The sequence below is a fragment of the Biomphalaria glabrata genome, chromosome 8 (genome assembly GCF_947242115.1).
Source record: "Biomphalaria glabrata chromosome 8, xgBioGlab47.1, whole genome shotgun sequence".
Lineage (NCBI taxonomy): Eukaryota > Metazoa > Mollusca > Gastropoda > Planorbidae > Biomphalaria > Biomphalaria glabrata.
This window is the reverse complement of record NC_074718.1, coordinates 20,526,768-20,547,980: the sequence shown is the minus strand read 5'-3', so window position 1 is coordinate 20,547,980 and position 21,213 is coordinate 20,526,768. Positions and strand designations below refer to the sequence as shown.

The window sequence follows — 21,213 nt, the reverse complement described above, 5'->3', positions numbered from 1 at the left end:
TTCTTTTAGCAATAAAAAACACTCTTATAGCAGAAGAAATTACCTTACCTAACTCAAAAAATATAGAATCAACATTTTGTAAAATTAATACCACCTCAACATCCCTAATAATAGGCAGCATTTACAGACCACCAAATTCTAGTTTAGAATACATGCAGGAACTATCTAATCAGATTACTACACTTAAAGAGACAAATAAAAAAGCAGTTTTTTGGATTATGGGTGATTTCAACCTACCTGATATAAATTGGAAAACACTAACCATAGATAAACACCAAAACCTTAAGGACATAAATGAGCTTTTCATAGAAAATTTACACAACCAAGTTTAGATCAAATCATTAAAAAGCCAACTAGATTAAACAACACATTAGATCTCTTCTTAACCAACAGACCTGGATTAGTAGTTGATTATGATATTATCCCTGGTCTATCAGACCATGAGATCATAAAAATACACAGTCAGATAAAAGCAGTAGACAATACAAAACCCAAAAGAAAAATTTTACTCTGGAATAAATGTAACCTAACACAACTACACCATGCTCATTAAACTTTCAACAAACATTCTTATTATAAAAAGACATTAACCAACCAGTCGATGACCTCTGGAATTTCATTAAAAACTATTTTAAAAGCATTATAGAAAATCATATACCAACTAAATACGCATCAAACAAAATAAATAAATGTTGGTTTAAGAAGCTTTGTAAACAGAAGGAAAACCTATATAGAAAATTTAAAGAAACTAAGGCAGAAAGAGTTTACAAAAAGTATATAAAAATTAAACACTTAAACCAAAACGTAAGCAGACAGCTGCAGAGTGAATACATAAACAATGTAATATCTAAAGATAACAACAAAAACCATATTACTTAATTTGAACCAAGTAGACAACATAGAAGATATAGTAGTACAAGAAAATGGAATTCAAAAACTATTAGCCAACAACAAACCAAATAAAGCATCTGGACCTGATGGTATTCCAGCTAGATTACTCAAAGAACTAAGCAATGAGCTAGCCCCAGTGTTCAAAATACTCTTTCAGGCATCGCTTAACCAGGGCAGAGTACCAAAGGACTGGAAAGAAGCTAATTTAAAAAAGGAGAAAAATCTGACCCAGGAAACTACAGACCAGAATCACTTACCAGCATCACATATGTAAAATCCTAGAACACATAATATGTAGCAACATCATAAACCACTTAGACAAACATAATGTCCTCACCCCATACCAACATGGCTTTAGGAAATATAGATCATGTGAAACACAACTAATAGGACTAATTGATGATTTTTCAAAAGGTTTAGATAATAGTGAACAAATAGATGATATCTTACTATATTTTTCCAAGGCTTTTGACAAAGTTCACCACCATAGTTTGCTTAAAAAATTAAAATATTTCGGCATTATTGGTCCACTGCATTAGTGGATTAAAGATTTTCTGATAGGGAGAGAACAAACTGTAATAATAAATGGCTCTAAATCAACACCGATAACAGTAAACTCAGGTGTACCTCAAGGAACAGTCTTGGGTCCACTACTATTTTTAATTTACATAAATGATTTACCAAATTGCATTACTTCAGGAACAAAAGTCAGATTATTTGCAGACGATTGCATAATATATAGAACAATAAAAACAACACAAGACACAGATATTTTACAAAGAGAATTAGATGAATTACAGAAATGGGAATCAAATTGGAGCATGTCTTTCCACCCAGAAAAATGTCAGTTGTTAAGAGTAACAAAAAAACTAAAACAAATTAATTCCACTTATCTTATTCATGGCAAACCAGTAAAACAGACTAAAACTGCAAAATACCTAGGTGTTATAATAAATGAAAAACTGTCATGGAATCCACATATTGACGAAACTATAAAAAAATCCAACAAAGCATTAGGGTTTATTAAAAGAAATTTCTATAAATCAAATAAGAACATAAAACTAAAATGTTATTTAACCTTGGTTAGGCCAATAATAGAATATGCATCCTCCGTTTGGGACCCCTCAACTCAAGAAAACATTAAGAAACTGGAACAGACACAAAATAGAGCAGTGAGATTCATAACAAACGAATATTCACATTTGACTAGAGTAACACCTTTAGTAAAATTTCTATAAATCAAATAAGAAAATAAAACTAAAATGTTATTTAACCTTGGTTAGGCCAATAATAGAATATGCATCCTCCGTTTGGGACCCCTCAACTCAAGAAAACATTAAGAAACTGGAACAGACACAAAATAGAGCAGTGAGATTCATAACAAACGAATATTCACATTTGACTAGAGTAACACCTTTAGTAAAATTTCTATAAATCAAATAAGAAAATAAAACTAAAATGTTATTTAACCTTGGTTAGGCCAATAATAGAATATGCATCCTCCGTTTGGGACCCCTCAACTCAAGAAAACATTAAGAAACTGGAACAGACACAAAATAGAGCAGTGAGATTCATAACAAACGAATATTCACATTTGACTAGAGTAACACCTTTAGTAAAATCACTAAATTTAGAAAGCCTTCAAGACAGAAGACTCAAAAGTAAAGTAGCAATTATACATAAAACACTGAACCATAATCTTCAAATACAAAAAAAACATTTAATAAAATACTCTGAAAGACACAAAGATAAAGGCTCATTCCTCGTCCCATATGCTAGGACAAATTTGTACAAATACTCCTTCTTCCCTAGTACTATTAGAGCATGGAATGGTTTGCCTGAGCTAGCCAGGAAAACCAGTGACTTGGCAGAGTTTAAGTCATTGGTTAATATGCATGACTAAATGCATGACGCGTAGGACGTAATCATCTTCTTTTTTGAAGTAACGTCTGTAAGATATAAGATTCTTATTTTAGTCTTGTTTGAGATATGAGGAGATTTCCATGTTGGTTTTAGCTGTGTAAATGTCTGATGCACTAAATACTTCCATCTTTCAAGCTGTTCATTTATTGAAGAAAGTATTTTTCCATATTTGTCTCAGACGGGAACTTTGCAATTACCCTTTTTGGTACTAAGAAGTTTGGTGATTTTTGTACAGTTGTTTTATATTTTCTTTTTGGTGCTTCTTCTGCCTTATCTGTGAGATTATTGTAAAATGATCGTTTGTCCTGTCTTAGCATTTTGGTGACTTTTTGTGAAACTGCTTGGTAGTCTTGTTTGGATTGTTTCTTGTGGTTTCTTGTTTTAACTAGGTTAACTGCCTGTTTAGTATGTTTCCTCTCTTCAATTAATTTCCATGCCGCATAACTAATCCAGTGTTTTTTCTTCTTAGGGTTAAGGCTTAGTACTTCATTGCTTGTTTCAGTAATAATTTCTTTGAAATTTTGCCAAGATTTATCAACGCTTTGTTCGGGTTTGAGTTTGAGTTTTGGCACATCGGCAAAGTTTAGGCCATGTCGTGCCCGTAATCACTCAAGGGTTACCGTCCCTTCATACCACAAGACCTAAGTTTTATATACTTAAGTCATTAAAACCAAGGTCCATTCACAATTAAAATAGTAAAGGTAGTAAAAATTTAATAATTTAATCAAAATCTTTGGTAAATATTAAATGTCACAATTTCACAAATCAAACCTTTGCAGACAACCCCACCTCCTGGACAAAGCCCAGTACCTTCCCAGGGTCGACATAGTCGAATAGTATTTTTAAGTTGTGTGCTCTAAAAAATTTCCTCTGAATATCCTGGTATCTAGGGCAATCAATGAGGATATGTTCCCCGGTGAGATGAGAGTCACAGTACTCACGAAATGGAGGCTCCTCTCTCCTCAGCATAAAGGAGTGCATGATGTAGGTGTGGCCAATCCTAAGTCTGGACATGGCCTTGCTTCCATGCCTTGTCAGACCCTTAGATGTGGGCGGCCACCTGACATCCGCAACAATCTGTCTGCGTTTGTTGTGGGTCTCAGCCTCCCACCAATCCTGCCCCTCTCAATAGGTGGCAGAGGCAATACTCTGTCTCAGGTCTGAGCAGGGAATTTAGGTTCCTGACACCACTTGATTTAGGGCTCTTTTTGCTACTCTGTCTGCCATTTCATTTCCCTCTATGCCCAAATGGGAGGGGATCCAGATGATGGTGACAACCCTATGGTCAGCTGTTAATTGGTCCAAAAGCTTTAGGCTCTTATGTACCATTGGAATGTCAGTCTTCGTCCACCCCAAAGCTTGCAATGCAGATTTGGAGTCAGAGCATATCATAAATTTTCTCCTGTCTGATGCTTTTATGGCCATGAGTGCAAGTGATATTGCATGTAATTTGGCTGTAAAGATGGAGCATCCCTCGGGGAATCCACGAGAGATTGTTTTGTTCTGAAAAGAGCAGGCACACGCGAACTTTCCATCCATTTTGGATCTGTCAGTGTAAATGGTGCCACAATCTCTGTAGCTATCCTACATTTCCCTACAGTGGACTTGTAGTGTGCTTGGGTCTGTATTTTTGTTACAACACAAGACTCTTCGAAATAATAATACACTCTCAGGTTTTACTATATAAATACTTTAATATTACAACAAATTATGTAAACATGATCATTTCATTTCTCTTCCTGTCCATTTCTCCCGGCTTCCCCTTTTTAACATCCCTTCCATTCATTACACAAATTCGCACCATTATTCATGCACACGTAACACCCCCCTTGTTTGCCAAGTTCGATGTACAACGAACGTCTTTTAAATATCAAATAAAATTATAAACCACTGTTCAATATAATTATATTATCTTCATTAATTCTCATTCTTTTAAACCAGGTAAAAACCAACAACAACAAAAAAAAAAAAAAACTCCAACAGCAACATTAAATATCACCATTCTCTACCTTATTATTTTAGGTTCAAAATTACTTACATCCATCCCAATGTATAATGTCCAGACTTCCCCAACGAACAAATCAGAGTAAATCTCATAATTCACATTTATAAACTATAATTAACTATGTAACTGTAATACTATATTTTAAATTTCTAACAATGGTTTCATCAAATTCTCAATATAACACCATATATTAATATCTCGACACCTCACACATGTAACAAAGCTTCGTCAATCCACACAGTCTTCGATTACATCAAAATGATTTTACTGACATTATTCTTTTGACCAACAAACAGAAACTAAATTGACGTGGCCTAGCTCCTTTCCTTACTTCCATTTCTTTTCCTTCTTAGGTACACCGTGATAATGTGTCAGCTATCACATTGTCTTTCCCTGGTATTGTCCTGACCTCAAAGTTATAATCCATAAGTTGCAATGCCCACCTGGCTATTCTGTTGTTCCCTAGTTTATTTGTATTAATGAAGGCTAAGGGAGCGTGATCCGTCCATAGTTCAACTTTAGCTCCCATTAGATAGAACCCTAATTTTGTTATACACCATACAATGGCTAGTCCCTCCTTTTCAATGGTGGCATATTTCAACTCAGCTGCTGTCAGTTTTCTACTCACATATAAAACAGGATGTGGGACACCATTCCATTTTTGCATTAGACAGCCTCCTATTGCAATGGCTGATGCATCTGTAGCCAAAATAAATTCCTTAGTATTGTCAGGTAATTTCAAAATCGGTGCCCCAGAAAAGAAAGTTTTAATTATGTCCAGTGCTTCTTGACATTCTTCCGTCCACACTATATTGTTAGATTTTCCTTTCTTTGTTAGATTTGTCAGTGGTTCAATTATTTCTGAAAACTTTTCTATAAAAGTTGCATAGACCCAAAAGGCTTCTAATTTGATTCTTTGTCTTTGGTACCTTAATGTCCAATATTTTTGATACTGTTTCTTCCAGTGGTGTAATGTACTTATTTTTAATCTTATACCCCAAAAATGAAATTTCACTGAGGCCAATTTTTATCTTTGTTGGTTTCAATGTTAAATTGTTTTCTTTGATAATTTTAAAAACCTCTCCAAGGCTTTGTATATGCTCATCCCATTGCTCACTAAAAATGCATATATCATCTAAATAACAAATTGTGTCTCTTCTATGGCTGAATAATTTGGCCATCATTCTGTTAAACGTGGCTGGAGCATTTACCAAACCAAAGCTCATCACATTCCATTGATATATGCCTGAAGGTGTCTTAAACCGATAAAGGTTTAGCTTCTTGTTTTAGAGGTACTTGCCAGTATCCTCTAGACAGATCCAACATGCTAAAAATCTTTGCATTTTTTAGCTTAGTAAACATTTCTTCTGCTTGTGGCATTGGAAATGGATCAAATTGTGTGACTTTATTCAACTGTCGATAATCCACACACAATCTTAAGTTGCCACACTTTTTTTTTAACAAGCACGACTGGTGCAGCACATGGTGAAATACATGGTTCTATCAATCCAAGTGTTAGTAGCTCATCAATTTCCTTCTGTAATGTTCCTCTATGGTGTAATGGGATCGTATATTGTGGCAGTTTATTCGGAACTTTGCCAGTTAACTTGATGTCATGTTCTATAATAATTGTTTTACCGGGTAAATCCATAAAAATATTCTTAAATAGTGACTTGATTTCTTTAGCTCTTTCAAGAGAAACTCCTTTCACCGTGACATCCTTCCATGTTTGCCTACTTTCTGTTGCCAGTGTCTCTATTGATCTAAACGTTTCCTCTGTCTCCGTTTCTTCCGTCACATAGGCACCCATTGTCATTGACTCATCTTTACTCCTTTCTTCACTTCTTTGTCTTGGTCTAAACTCTTTTAACAAATCCACATGAAATATTTTTAACATCGAATCAATGTCTATTTCATAATCCATTTCGCTAATTTTCCTTGCTACTTTGTATGGTCCCAGCCAATTTGTGCCCAAAGCATTATTATTATCCTTATGTAAGACCAAAACATCTTGTCCTACCTCTAATTCCGTCATTTTTCTATGTTCATTCACTCTGGAACGTGTTAATTCATTTCTCTCTAGCACCTGTCTATCTGCTTCTTCACATGCCTTTATAACCTGATTTCTTGTTTCTGTCACAATATCATAACTGTCATTAGTTACTACATGAGCATGTGGGATTATCAAATCTTTCAATATTGTCATTGGACCTCGTGGATTTCCTCCATAAATCATTTGAAATGGTGAAAACCCTGTTGTTTCATTACGACTCTACCTATATGCAAATAGTATTGACAGTATTGCCATATCCCACTCTTTGGGTTTATCATATTATTATTTATCATATCATATTTATCATATTACTTTATATAATGCTTTCTTTAGATTGAGATTAAAACGTTCACAAGTGCTCTGTGGATAATACGAGGTTGTAAACCTTTGCTGGATCCCAAACATGTTCAAGAATGTTGTAGCCAATTGACAGTTGAATTGAGTGCCCCTATCTGACAATATTTGTCTAGGAAATCCAAATCTTGTAAACAACGTATATAATGCTTGTACTATGTCTCTGGCTTCAATTCGTTTGAGTGGGATAGCTTCCGGCCATCTGGAGCACACGTCTGTCACAGATAGGATATAACGGTGACCCCTATTTGATACCACTGGCATTGGACCGATTAAATCAATCGCTATTTTACTAAATGGTCTATCTGGTACATCCATCCTTTGTAATGGTGCTTTTATGTTTCTTGCTCCTTTTCTAGAACGTAGTTGGCACGAAGTCACATAACTTTTTATGTCCTTATTAATTGATGGCCAATAAAAATTCTGAAATATTCTTTGTTTCGTTTTGTGTAGTCCCAGATGTTCTGTGTGTGCTATATCGTGTCCAGTTTTAAATTACAAGCTGTCTGAATTCTCTGGGTACCACAAACTGGATTACTTTTTTTCCATGCCATTCAATCTCTCTAACAAGAGTTCCTCTTTCTACATAGAATCTTCCTCCTCTACCTCCTTTCTTTGCTAGTTGGCGTAACTCTGGATCATTTTTTTGTTTTGTGATAAATTTTTCTTTGTTAAATCCTATGTCTTTGATTTCAATTGTTTCTGTGTTTTCATGTTGTTCTTCATCTTGCTATTTTCCCTTAGTTGATAACTCAAACAATTTTGCTAAATCTCCTTCATCCACATCTTTACTACAAGATCGAGTAGTGGCCATTCCACAACAATTTTTCCAATCTTCTATCTCATTTTCCGTGCACTTCTTTATGTTTGGTATATTACCAATAATCAAATCAATTTGATCATGATCTATAACACATGCCTCTACGATCCCTGTATAATGCGATGTTTTAATGTTCTTTCGGGTCACGGGTAATCGAACTGTTTTACCATCAAACATAATACATGCTTTGCTTTTTCCAGTATATTCGTGATCTTCGACCAATTTCCGGTTTATTCCAACAATAGTGCTCCCATTGTCCCTTATCGTTCTGGCAGCCTTACTTCCTACAAATGTTTGAAAACAATCTAGACTTCCTGAGCTCGACAACAACGACAAACTTTGATCTCTTATATTTCTTCCGCTGTCATATCTTCCTTGTCTGTTTCCTTGATATCGCCCTCTGTAGCTATTATACTGGCCTTGTCTACTATCTATTTGGCTCCTTCCTTGTCCTCTAAACCTTTTCAGTCCTTCATATCTTAATCTTCTATTGTTGCTATAACTGTCTTGTGTTTCTCTAGCTCTATTAAATGCTACTCTCTAGCTCTATTAAATGCTACTATTTCTTCAATATCATTACCTCTGTTTTTTCAGGATGTGCCACTTTGTAAGCCCTTATTAATTTTACAATCTCATCTACAGATTTTGGCTTTCTCTTCAGCAGGAATATTTTTAGTTCGTCCTGACTCTCATAAATGACTTAATCCAGCATAAGAAATACTTTTAGTCCATCAAACATCTTCTCTATTTTTGATGACTCTGTCCAATTGTCAAAGTAGCTTTTCATCTAGTCTAAAAATGTCTGGGGATCCTCGTTGGTTTTCAATGGTGCACTTAACATATTGTTGACGATAAAACGCCTCAGTTTTTCAAAATGTTCGTAGTAATTGTTCCTTTACTATTTGGTAATTATTCTGATTCATGCAAATCTTTGATGGTACCTCTGCTGCAAATGACTTCAATAACAAAAATGTCCATTTATCTTCAGGTAAAGCCAATTCTTTCATTTCAATTTCAAACTTCTTTAAGAAAATATCTATGTCTATTTTATTCTCATCAAACATTGTACCTTTATATTTTGCCAATTTATTTCCAGACACGTCATTTTTCTTTCCAGTACCTTCATCTTTAGCTTTTTCTTTTTTTATTGCCAACTTTTCTTTCTCTATGGCTAACCTTTCTTTCTCCATAGCTAGCTTCTCTTTCTCAATTTCTTTATCCGTAACTAATTTCTCTTTACTGATAGCCAACTTCTCTTTCTCTATTTCTTTATCCATAGATAATTTCTCTTTATCAATAGTTAACTTCTCTTTCTCTCTTTCTTTTTCCATGACTAACTTCTCTTTCTCTCTTTCTTTTTCCATGGCTAACTTCTCTTTCTCTATTTCCTTTTCCATGGCTAGTTTCTCCCTTTCTTATTAATCTTTCTTGTACATATTTTCTCAGCTCTGTTCCTTCTAATTCCAATAGTCTCCCTTCTTCTTTCAAAGCAACTATCTCAGCTTTATCCGCCATTTGTAAATTTTCTTTATAGAGTTATCTGACCATGTCAATTAAATATATTTGATTCTCATATACTTAATGCCTGGACCCGACAATGATCATATCTAAATGTAATGTAATGAAACAAACGTTTACTGTCATTCGAATCCAAATATGTATCTACTTTCCAGAATACTCTTCTTCCTGCTGATATAGCTTCCAAAACTTTTGCATATTCTCCGCCGGTGATATGTGTATTTCGTTGTTAGTCTATATGCCGTAGTCAGTGTATATCCGTTGGTCCTAACTGGGCACTGTTCTCCACCGTAGTCAAAATTCACTATTGTTGCCCACAGCAGTGCTAATAATCGTACAAATTTCCATCAAGATTGAATGTTAAAGGTTATTGTTGAGAACTATGACCAGCCAGAATAATGAACATGTACTTCAGCAGCCACTAACCTAATTTTTTTTAAAATTAACAATAAATTCATAACACATCCAAATACAGTGGGTAATCCCTGCCGTTTTTACATTGGTGAATGTAGAGAATCAGCCTTCATAATAATTATAATGATATAAATCTAGATTTAAATGTTAAGCCAATTGATTAACTCAGCAATAATGTTTTTAGTTAAGTTTCAACTAAAGGTTTATGTTTACCAGTGAATTTAGAACGTAGTTTTAGAGGTCTAGATGACGCTCACTCTCTCAATCTTAATAGCTCTAGAGATCTATAGATTTTGTTACACTTTGTAGTAATAGTAATACCTCAGTAGACAGGAATTAGATACCGATATAACGCAGGTCTTGCCCCACGTTGGGCGCCACTTGTTACAACACAAGACTCTTCAAAATAATAAGACACTCTCAGGTTTTATTCTAGAAATACTTTAATATTATAACAAGTTACATAAACATGAACATTTCATCTCTCTTCCTGTCCATTTCTCCCGGCTTCCCCTTTTTAACATCCCTTCCATTCATTACACAAATTCGCAACATTATTCATGCACACCTTGCTGCGCTACGACCGTAACAATTTTCTTTTTTGAAATTAAGAATGGATAAATTTAGTTTGGGTTTATTCATCAACCAAGGAGGGTTCTGTGCCAAATATGGAGTCAAAAGCAGGGTTTGTGGGGTTGGATTTTAGCTTGACTATATACTGCATTGCAAGCTTTTTCATTCTTATGTCCATGGGGAGTTCTCCAGCCTCCACGTGGAGACTTGGGATTGGTGATGTACAAAACATGCTGAATCCTGAGACTCAGGGCATCATTTTGTATGGGTTCCAGTATTTCTAAGTAAGATTTCCTAGCTGTTCCATATATTATGGATCCATAGTCAGCATTTTGTATGGGCTCCAGTATTTTAAGGTATGATTTCCTAGCTGCTCCATAAATTATGGATCTATAGGCTAACTTGGATCAGATCAGGCGGATCAGACTCCGATATAGCATCAGCAAAGTATCTCTGTCAGCTCCCCAGTCCGTATTGCTGAGTACTCTGAGTGTGTTTGTAAGCAGGTGGTCACAGTATCACACTTCTGACACCAGTTTTCTGTAAGCAGCTCAGGAGGCGCTGGACTTTGCCTGCTACACAGAATTATATTTACAGACAGCAAGCAGATGGTAGCGCTACTGGGTGGGTTCAATCTGTGCACCTCTATCTGTGACCAAGGGGCTAGAGTCACCTAAGCAACCAGACAACACAACATTAAACTAAACTAAAAAAAGACAAGAGAAACTTTATTTAAAAATAACACTAAAAATGAACTTTATTTACATAAATATATAGCAGAGATGGGTCAATAACGAAATATAATAATCTATATACACTAATTGCTAACTACTAACCACAACCCTCTTGAACTATGCTACAACAAACACTAAACTTAGCCAAAAAAAATTACAACAAATTACCAGATCTACATTAAATCTACATTAACACCTCAATAAGAAACAAGTATTATAAACCTACAATAGAAAAAACACTTTACTGCAATGGAAACTAGATTAATCAAGACCTATATAATTTATATATGAACTGGCAAAGGCACCGCAGGCAGCTGTTGCACAGCCTGCAGTTAGGCAGGCAGTTAGTTAGACAGGAATTATAGCAGGCGGTCCCAGCTGAATTTACACAATATCAAAACTAACAATCACAACCACTCACTGAACAAGAGCAAAAAGGGACCCAACATGGTTATTGAACTGCCTATAACTGCTCAGCACGAACATAGGAGAGCTTGACGTCACACCAATTCCCTAGCACTAATCTGGACAATCTATTCTCTAATTTGTGCTAAGCCATACACTCCAACAAAATTCTAGCAAATTATTAATGGACTGTATAACATTATACATCAAAATAAACTGCAAGAAATGGGGAATCCTACAAATTAAATCTTACACAAATCCAAAAAGGAAGATAAAAGTTATTTATATTCTAAACGCACATATTAAACATATACCGTTTATAGACCTACACTTAAACTGAAATTAAGAAATAACTACCAATCGAACATTGGAGCTAAAGACAAAAATAAGTAAAACTAATCAGGGACAAAAAATAGGAAAAGGTATCTACAGCTAGTTAACAATTTTAAATACTACTTTTCATTTACGGATAAAGCACAAATGACACAAAAACTAGTAGCAGAAAGTAACCAATGGCGGGAATAACTATTCTATACAAAAAAGAAAAGACACTAAATTACATATTTCTAGCACTGGCCTGGATAAATTACAAGACTAAAAATAGACAAAAAATAGACTTTAGAGCACAAGCTCACATGTTTAATGACTTTAGGCATTTCTTTTACAGTTCTTTAATGTGGGGGAGAAAATTCTATTGCTGGGCAGCTTCATTTTTAGTTTGGCAACAACTAGGTGGTGGTCTGAGCCAATATCTGCTCCTCTTCTGTTTTGTACATCTAGTAATGTGCTTCTCCAGTTGCGACGTAAGGTAATGTGGTCGATTTGATTCTCTGTCTTATTGTCTGGTGAGACCCATATCACTTTGTGGCATTTTTTGTGGGAAAAATGTTGCATCCTATCACTAATTCATTAAATGTGCAGAAGTCTGCAAACATTTCTCCATTTTCATTTATGGTGCCAAGTCCATGGGTGACCATACTTTTCTCTCTCTCTCTCTCTCTGTTGTCACTTCCCACTTTGGCATTCATGTCTCCCATGATGATCAAAACATCTCTTGTAGGTGTTTTGTCAACTATACTTTGCAGTTGGTCATAAAATGTATTTTTTGTCAGTATCACTTGCAAGTTTATTGGTGGGAGCATAGCACATAATGATGTGAGCATTTTTGAACTTACACAAAATTTGGCTCCAATTATTCATTCCCATTCTAAAAGACTTTTGAAAGCTTCCTTGTTTAGTAATAGTGCTACACAATTTTCATGAAAGTCATCTGCTTTTTCCTTTACAGAGAAGAGAAGGGTTTCTCCTGAATGCAGTCTTGTTTCACCAAATATGTTCCATCGAACTTCAATCATTCCCAGGATCTGTAGTTTGTAGTTGGCCATTTCATTGGCAAATTGTTCACATCTACCTGGTTCCAGTAAAGTACGGACATTCCATGTTCCCAAGTTAAATGCTGCCTTCTGTATGAGGAAGTGTTTCTTTTTCCTTGGTTTAAATAGAGTGGTCGGCTTTACAGGAATCGTTCGACTTTCCCTGCACAGCTTCATAAGTCTCCTTTGTGAAGCTCTACTCTCGCCTCTGACTATGTTTAGTGTTTGTGTTTTTGCTCTGGTTTCTGTAACACTATTTTTTTTCCATGGACAGGTTGTTAGCCTATCGCACAACCACTATGTCCTGGGGAATGAGATGCATCTTTTGTCAGGCCTCTTACCTAACAGACCTGTCCGGCTTTGTAGTATCTGCCAGGAGCGATGTGCTCCCACCGGTATAGCTCTGAGGGTCATTGAGGCACTCAAGCTGCCACACCATGGCAAGGTAAGTGCATCAGGTGACAGTTCCCCCAAAATAAACACTTTGAAATAAGTGCACCCTGCAGCGATTACTGCTCAATCTTCCAAGCCAAAATTGAGGCCATAACCATAGCATTGCAGACAGTTGAAAATAAATTATATGAAGGAGTACAATCACCATCAGATATTAATGTCTTTACAGACTCCCAATCCATTCTGCAAGCACTTAACAGCAGCACCCCAACAGCCCAAGAGAGTTGACAATACTAATTGTGATAATAATCAGATGATGTCAAAATTAAATATCAATATCACATCACAGTGGATCCCTGGCATCATGGGAAATGAAAAAGCAGATAAACTAACAAAGGCAGGATCATCTATGGAACAACCAGATAGACCTGTTAACTAAGTAACCTTAAGGTCAATGTTAGTCAACAATCACAAAGAGGAGTGGCTCAACTAATGAGCAGTTATACAGGGCATGCATATAATTAAACCCCACACTTTAAAGAATAGGGTTCAATTATTAAGATTGTATTACGTGAAAAAAAAAAGATTAAGATTAATTTATATTGTTAATGGAATAATTTAAATTGACATTTCACACATTGCACGCAGCAGTTTTAGTCATTCTATAGAATGCCTAGGCATTCTATACATTGCCTGGGCAAAATGGGCATTCTATACATTCTCTGGATTTCACACCTTGCGATAACATTAACTAAGTGCAAGGGGGAGTATTTTTTTTTTTACATGAAAAACTGTACTCGCATATTTTCATACAAAATACAGAAAATAGCATAATAGGCATGCCTTTGTTTCTGCAACATTGTCATTGCTGGAAGTGGTAATGGATATTAGCACTCCACTAGTTATAAAATGGAGGCGCTGTGGTAAAAGCGCTTGGCTTCCAAACCGGGGGTCCAGGGTTCAAACCCTGGTGAAGACTAGGATTTTTTATTTCGGGATCTTTTGGTGCCTCTGAGTCCACCCAGCTCTAATGGGTACCTGACATTAATTGGGGAAAATAAAGGCGGTTGGTCGTTTGGCTGGCCACAATGATGCCCTCGTTAACCATAGGCCACAGAATCAGAAGACCTTTACATCATCTGCCCTATAGACCACAAGGTCTGAAAGGATAACCTTTTTTTTAGTTATAAAATGCTTCTTAATGTGTCTCAAAATAGCCTCTGACAACCAGTCCAACTCCTGGCCTTCATGTGTGGCTCAGATATTGAGTCCAGCCGAACTGTTTTCACTAGCAGAAGGGGCAAAGGCAATTAACTGGCACCTAAACCAGTAAGCTTTGGGCAGGAGGGACACATTAGCTATGGCTGGCTACCAACCTAGGAGAAGGAAAACTGAATTCAAACCTCTGCTGTCTCGCAGCTATAGCCAATCATGGTAAAGGCTTCTGGAGTCAAGGCTGAGAAAAAATCAGGAGCCGGCAGTTAGCAACACTCAGTGCTACACCCTGGCAGAGCCTGTGATGCTGCTGACCCCAAACTGTATTAGCACTTGCCTTTCCTTTGGATACATCAGGTGCATGAAGAGAGGGGAATTTATGTGTGGTTGACATTGTTCTGACATCAGCTAATGCCCAGGCATTCATTTTATTTCCATAGTCACTTCATGAATAAAGGAGGCCATAATAAAAAAAAAAAAAAGGCATACCTTTAAAACCCTTATCTTGTGGTCGAGTGTGTCTAAGTCATTTAGAGCAAATAATACAATATTATTTAATTTTTTTAAGCGAAGCAGAAATAACTTTTTTTTTTCATGTAGGAATTAATACAAAGCTATAAACCTTTACAACTATCAAATTAAAAGAACTACCAACCCTTCCTCCTTCACAATCAGTCAATGCTGAAGCCCCATTTGATATATCTTGTTCAAGCTTTGATCTTTCAGCTTCTTCATAAGAAGGTAATGTTGTGGCATCCTCATAGTTTGGTAATTTGGCTGGTCCATATGCTGGTATGTCTAGATTAAACAGTTAAATAAAGATACAAATATTTGTTCAAATGTTATGAAATTAAAATTAAGAACTTGTTAAAAATTAAAAACATAAATAATTTTTTTAAAGTTGTATCAAAGCTTTAAAAGGATTTCAAATGATTTTGAATATATATTTTTCAAAATAAACTTTTCATCTTCTAATCGGTCAGATATTTATTAACTTGAACTTCTTATCATATTACATTAGATCTTTATCACGTGATAAACTATATTAAGCATAATTTAATGACTCCACAAAAATGTTATCATCTCTCAGAAAAGATAAAATAATATACTGTATATAAAGAAAGCAATATAAAAAAACAGCATCATGACGATGATTAAAATAAGGTAAAAATTTATCCCAGTACTTACAAGCATTACATATCAGCAATGCATGTTGATTTGTTCCCAGGCTATATCTTATCTTATAAAATACAGATGTTACTTCAAAAAAAAAAAAGATTACATCCTATGTGTCAAGCATCTTGTCATGCATGTTAACCAATGACTTAAACTCTGCCAAGTCATTGGTTTTCTTGGCTGGCTCAGGCAAAATATTCCATGCTCCAATAGCGCTAGGGAAGAAGGAGCATTTGTTTTAATTTGTCCTGGAATATGGATCGAGGAATGTGCCTTTATCTTTATGAGTATATATACTGTTATATGCCCTCTTCTTTTTAACATACTGTTACGAATCTCACTATCCAGGCTCTCTGCAAACTGCACCTTACACCACCAACTTAAAGAACTTGACAAATCAGGGCTCCAAAGTTACGTAACACTTTAATAGTTGAATAAATTACAGCCAATACTGTACAATAGGCAACATGTACACTGTACAAATATCTCTGCGATAACACAGATCTGCCGTATCAACTCTTGCACTGGCCTCTCCGTTTCGTTCCGGGCTTGCACTGGGTTCAACAGTTCAGGACTGACTTCACACACTAGGCTCGTTGTGTCGGAATCGATCGCAGACCAAGATCAAGACGCCAGTCATCTCAACTGTACTTGACAGTACTCCGCACTGAACCGTCGTAATGCTCCGTACAGAACCACACCGCTGAACTGTGCTGTAGTCGACCGGACTGTAGTGAACCGGGCTCTGAACTGTCTTGACTGCGTCACCTCCGCTCTTATATAGGGTCCCTACTGTCCTTCTCGAACCGGACAGAACGCCGCTCGACGTTTCTAGGTGGTCAGATGACTACAACTCTCGTGGCGCTCCTAAGCTCTGTTCATGACTGCGATCCTTCCTGAACTGTCCTGTTAACACTCGACACGGCTGACTGCCGTAGCTCGTAACGGTTGACCGCTCGTCTGGCACTGGCCTAGGGCGATTTGCTTTGGCTGACTACACACACACCACTACCCCTCTCTGTGTCACCACCAAGTTTATAACAATACTTTTTTTAGCCCATGATTTCTAGCATCTGTTACACTAAATAGGAATGGCCCACTCTTATTTTCATTTCTTCTTTCATGCTTTGCCTGCTCTCTTTCTCTGGAACCTGCCTTTTGTTGTTGTTTTTTCATCCTGCACATCATTATATTCTCTGACTTTTTACTTGAATTGGAACAATCTATTTCATAACACTCCCACTCGACACATACATGAGCGAGCACATACTTTTCATTCTCTTTTTCCTTCTCTCTGGATCCTCCTTTTTAATTTAATCCAGTGCATCATTATGTTCTTTGACATAGATTTATGACTTGAATCAGAATTAGCTATATTATAACACTACCCGCCCCAACAAATACTTTTTTGGATGTAAATTCTAATATCACTTTTACTGTCCCCTTCCCCCCACCCCCATCCATCCAAAACAAAAAGCTAGCCAGGAAAACCAGTGACTTGGCAGAATTTAAGTCATCCTATTTAAAATCTCTGACCTTTATTCAGCTTCTCAATTTAATATCAAAAAAATATTTAATTTAATTTTTAGTGACAAAATTTTAGGAGATTTGAGAGATTTTTTATGAGATTATGTTTGACGTGTATGTGTGACTGTGCACACACATCTATGTATGTGTATAGAGAGAGATACGTGAAAAACAGAAACTAATAACTTAGAGCCAGTAAACTATACATATAAAATGTACATGTAAAATCCTAGAACACATAATATGTAGCAACATCATAAACCACTTAGACAAACATAATGTCCTTACTCCATACCAACATGGCTTTAGGAAATATAGATCATGTGAAACACAACTAATAGGACTAATTGATGATTTTTCAAAAGGTTTAGATAACAGTGAGCAAATAGATGCTATCTTATTAGATTTTTCCAAAGCTTTTGACAAAGTTCACCACCACAGTTTGCTTAAAAATTAAAATATTTTGGCATCGATGGTCCATTGCATCAGTAGGTTAAAGATTTTCTGATAGGGAGAGAACAAACTGTTTTAATAAATGGCTCTAAATCAACACCAATAACAGTAAACTCAGGCGTACCTCAAGGAACAGTCTTAGATCCACTACTATTTTTAATTTACATAAACGATTTACCAAATTGCATTAGTTCAAGAATAAAAGTCAGATTAATCGCAGACGATTGCATAATATATAGAACAATAAAAACAACACAAGATACAGAAATTTTACAAAGAGAATTAGATGAATTACAGAAATGGGAATCAAATTGGAGCATGTCTTTACACCCAAAAAAATGTCAGTTGTTAAGAGTAACAAAAAAACTAGAACAAATTAATTCCACTTATCTTATTCATGGTAAACCAGTAACACAGACTAAAATCGCAAAATACCTAGGTGTTATAATAAATGAAAAACTGTCAAGGAATCCTCATATTGATGAAGCTATCAAAAAATCAAACAAAGCATTAGGGTTTATTAAAAGAAATTTCTATAAATCAAATAAGAACATAAAACTAAAATGTTATTTAACCTTGGTTAGGCCAATAATAGAATATGCATCCTATGTTTCGGACCCCTCAACTCAAGAAAACATTAAGAAACTGGAACAGACACAAAATAGAGCAGTGAGATTAATAACAAACGAATATTCACATTTGACTAGATTAACACATTTGGTAAAATCACTAAATTTAGAAAGCCTTCAGGACAAAAGATTCAAAAGTAAAGTAGCAATTATACATAAAACACTAAACCATAATCTTCAAATACAAAAAAAAAATGTAATAAAATACTGAGAATGACACAAAGATAAAGGCACATTCCTCATCCCATATGCTTGGACAAATTTTTACAAATACTCCTTCTTACCTAGTGCTATTAGAGCGTGGAATGGATTGCCTGAGCTAGCCAGGAAAACCAGTGACTTGGCAGAATTTAAGTCATTGGTTAATATGTATGACTGAATGCATGACGCGTAGGACGTAATCATCTTCTTTTTTGTAGTAATGTCTGTATTATATAAGATATAAGATAAGAAGATATAATTCTCTTCATGGCTCAAGAGTTTGGACACCAAGTAATGGCAAGATCACTCTTTTTTTTCTGCAAGTCGGACGGACTAGAGTTACCCCACGTAATTTTAGAGGCAAAAAAAAAAGGGGGGGGGGAGAACAAGTAGTATTCACCCGTCACTAAATAGCAGGGCGGGACTTAACCATTGTGACCAAGAAGTCATGGAAAGAGAACAAGTAATCTACTCTGTATTCAACGTCACTAAATAGCAGGGCAGAACTTAACCATTGCGGGGCTCAATGCGAAATGGATTTAGCGGAGCCCAGTTTGGGTAGGGATACAGATAATAAGTGAAAATTAAGAGTTTGTATTAGAAAATATTGTTATAATTCTCTCTCTCCTAATCAGGCATTCTGTAAACAACTGCTCAACACACAACAAATCAACACATCAAGAACTTGATAACAAAGAGTTCCAAATAATCTGGTACTTTAATGAGTAGATAACAGCCAATACTAGACAATTGGTAACACATAAACAACTAAAAATGCTACACTGTACATCACTGTACTAAGCTCTACTGACTCTATCTCTTCCTGGACTATACATCCACTTGAGGACTCCACCAAGACTTCATGGCTGACTCACAGTTCCAGTCTCCTTGCTGTGTACTAGCAGTACTGTCCCTTGTCCATCGACAGCTGTTGACCTGAGTGATTTGCCTGAGTTCCAGTGTATCAGCTGAACCTTCAGTTAACCCTAACGTGCTACCAATAGGGTTATAACTATATATTTGTCTTTGCATTTTATTCATTCTTTACTACACACAGAATTACTACAAGAGCCTTGCGTGTAGCAAAGTCATACAGTATATCATAAGCATTCTGTTTCCTGATAGATAAAGAATTACCAAATGTTTCAATCTATCTTTGAGAATTGTTGACCTCAAGTAATTCTTCATTAGTTTGAGGCGAGAGAAGCTTCTTTCACTAGATTCCACAATTATGGGTATTGCATATGCCTTTTTTTTTGTATCGCGTAGGATTGGCGTTTTCCATATTGAATGTCAACCCAAAATGACAATTTTTGTCTATATATTACAGGAGATTTGTATGATTTTTCAAAAGAATTTAATAATTTCAGGATATTTCCAGGACACCTAGAATTAGCGCGGGTCCTATGAAAGTGCGGGGCACACTGTGGACGCATAGGCTGCAGTGGCCTAAGGCCAGCCCTGCAAAATAGCGGCGTAGCATTTATGCCACTGGTCGACTAGTATTCTATAACAGTCATGGTGTGTATTTGATGTTCTGTTTTATACTGTTAAAAACTGTGCTTAAATCCTCCTCAAAAACAGAAGCAGTAATACATATTTTTATGTTTACAACTTTATTTGTTGACAGTGCTATTCTTCTTATTCTAGCCAGCTTTTTGCTACTGAGCTGTCAGCTCTTTTGCAGACTGTGCCAAAGAAAAATAGTGTGTTTTCTTCAGTTGTTCAGCACAGCCGTACAGGGTGTTGGTTATGTTGGGCTGGAGTGGTAGTAGGGTCCGCTTAAGGTGGATTAGGAAGGGGCATTCAAAAAGGATATGGTTTACAGTTTTATTGAGATGGTAATTTAACAGAGGTGTGTGTCCTGTCCTTAGTTGGAAGATTGTAGATTGCTCTTTTCGGGGGAGGAAGTTAATACTGTCCAGTTTGTTAGGCATGTTCATTTCTTTGTATATGGCTCTGCCTGTGTTTCCTGTTGCCCAATGGTTGAGCCACTCCTCTTTGTGGTTTTTGATTAACATTGACCTTAGGGTGAGGTAGTTAAACAGGTCTATCTGGTTGTTCCATAGATGATCTGGCCTTTGAAAGCATATCTGCCCTTTCATTTCCCTTGATGCCAATTGGTCCAGGGATCCACTATAATGTGATGTTGATGTTTAATTTTGTCATCATCTGGTGTATTATCACTCTTAGTTTGTCAACTCTCTTGGGCTTTTTGAGGTGCTGGTGTTCAGTGCTTGAAGAGTAGATTGGGAGTTTGTAAAGACAACAATAACTGATGGTGATTGCATCCCTTCATATAATTTGTTTTCAACTGTCAGCAAAGCTCAAATTGACTCAATTTCGCCTTGGAAGTTTGGGCAGTAGTCGCCAGATGGTGCACTTATTTCAAAGTGTTTATTTTTGGGGAAGACCAGGAAGGCACCAAGACCAGCATTGATGGTGGCTTTGAAGGCTGATCAGTTGGTGTATATATGGATGGCTGTCTTTGGATAGCTTTCAATTGTTTCAAACGTGCGTAATTTGAGCTACAGTAAATTTGATTCTTTTATTAGA

At 36.1% G+C, this 21,213-nt stretch overlaps 1 protein-coding gene across 3 annotated transcripts in view; it reads right to left on the bottom strand.

The window, feature by feature from the left end:
• Window positions 1–21,213, bottom strand: part of LOC106074402 (NEDD4 family-interacting protein 1-like) — a 108,374-nt gene that overhangs the window by 57,958 nt on the left and 29,203 nt on the right. For 2 of the 3 annotated variants that reach the window (XM_056039331.1, XM_056039330.1), the window contains exon 3: window positions 15,327–15,469. In XM_056039331.1, the coding sequence (XP_055895306.1) occupies window positions 15,327–15,469 (143 nt within the window). Of the gene's footprint in view, window positions 1–10,403; window positions 11,225–15,326; window positions 15,470–21,213 lie in introns of those variants that run through there. The other variant, XM_056039332.1, reaches the window with a different exon arrangement.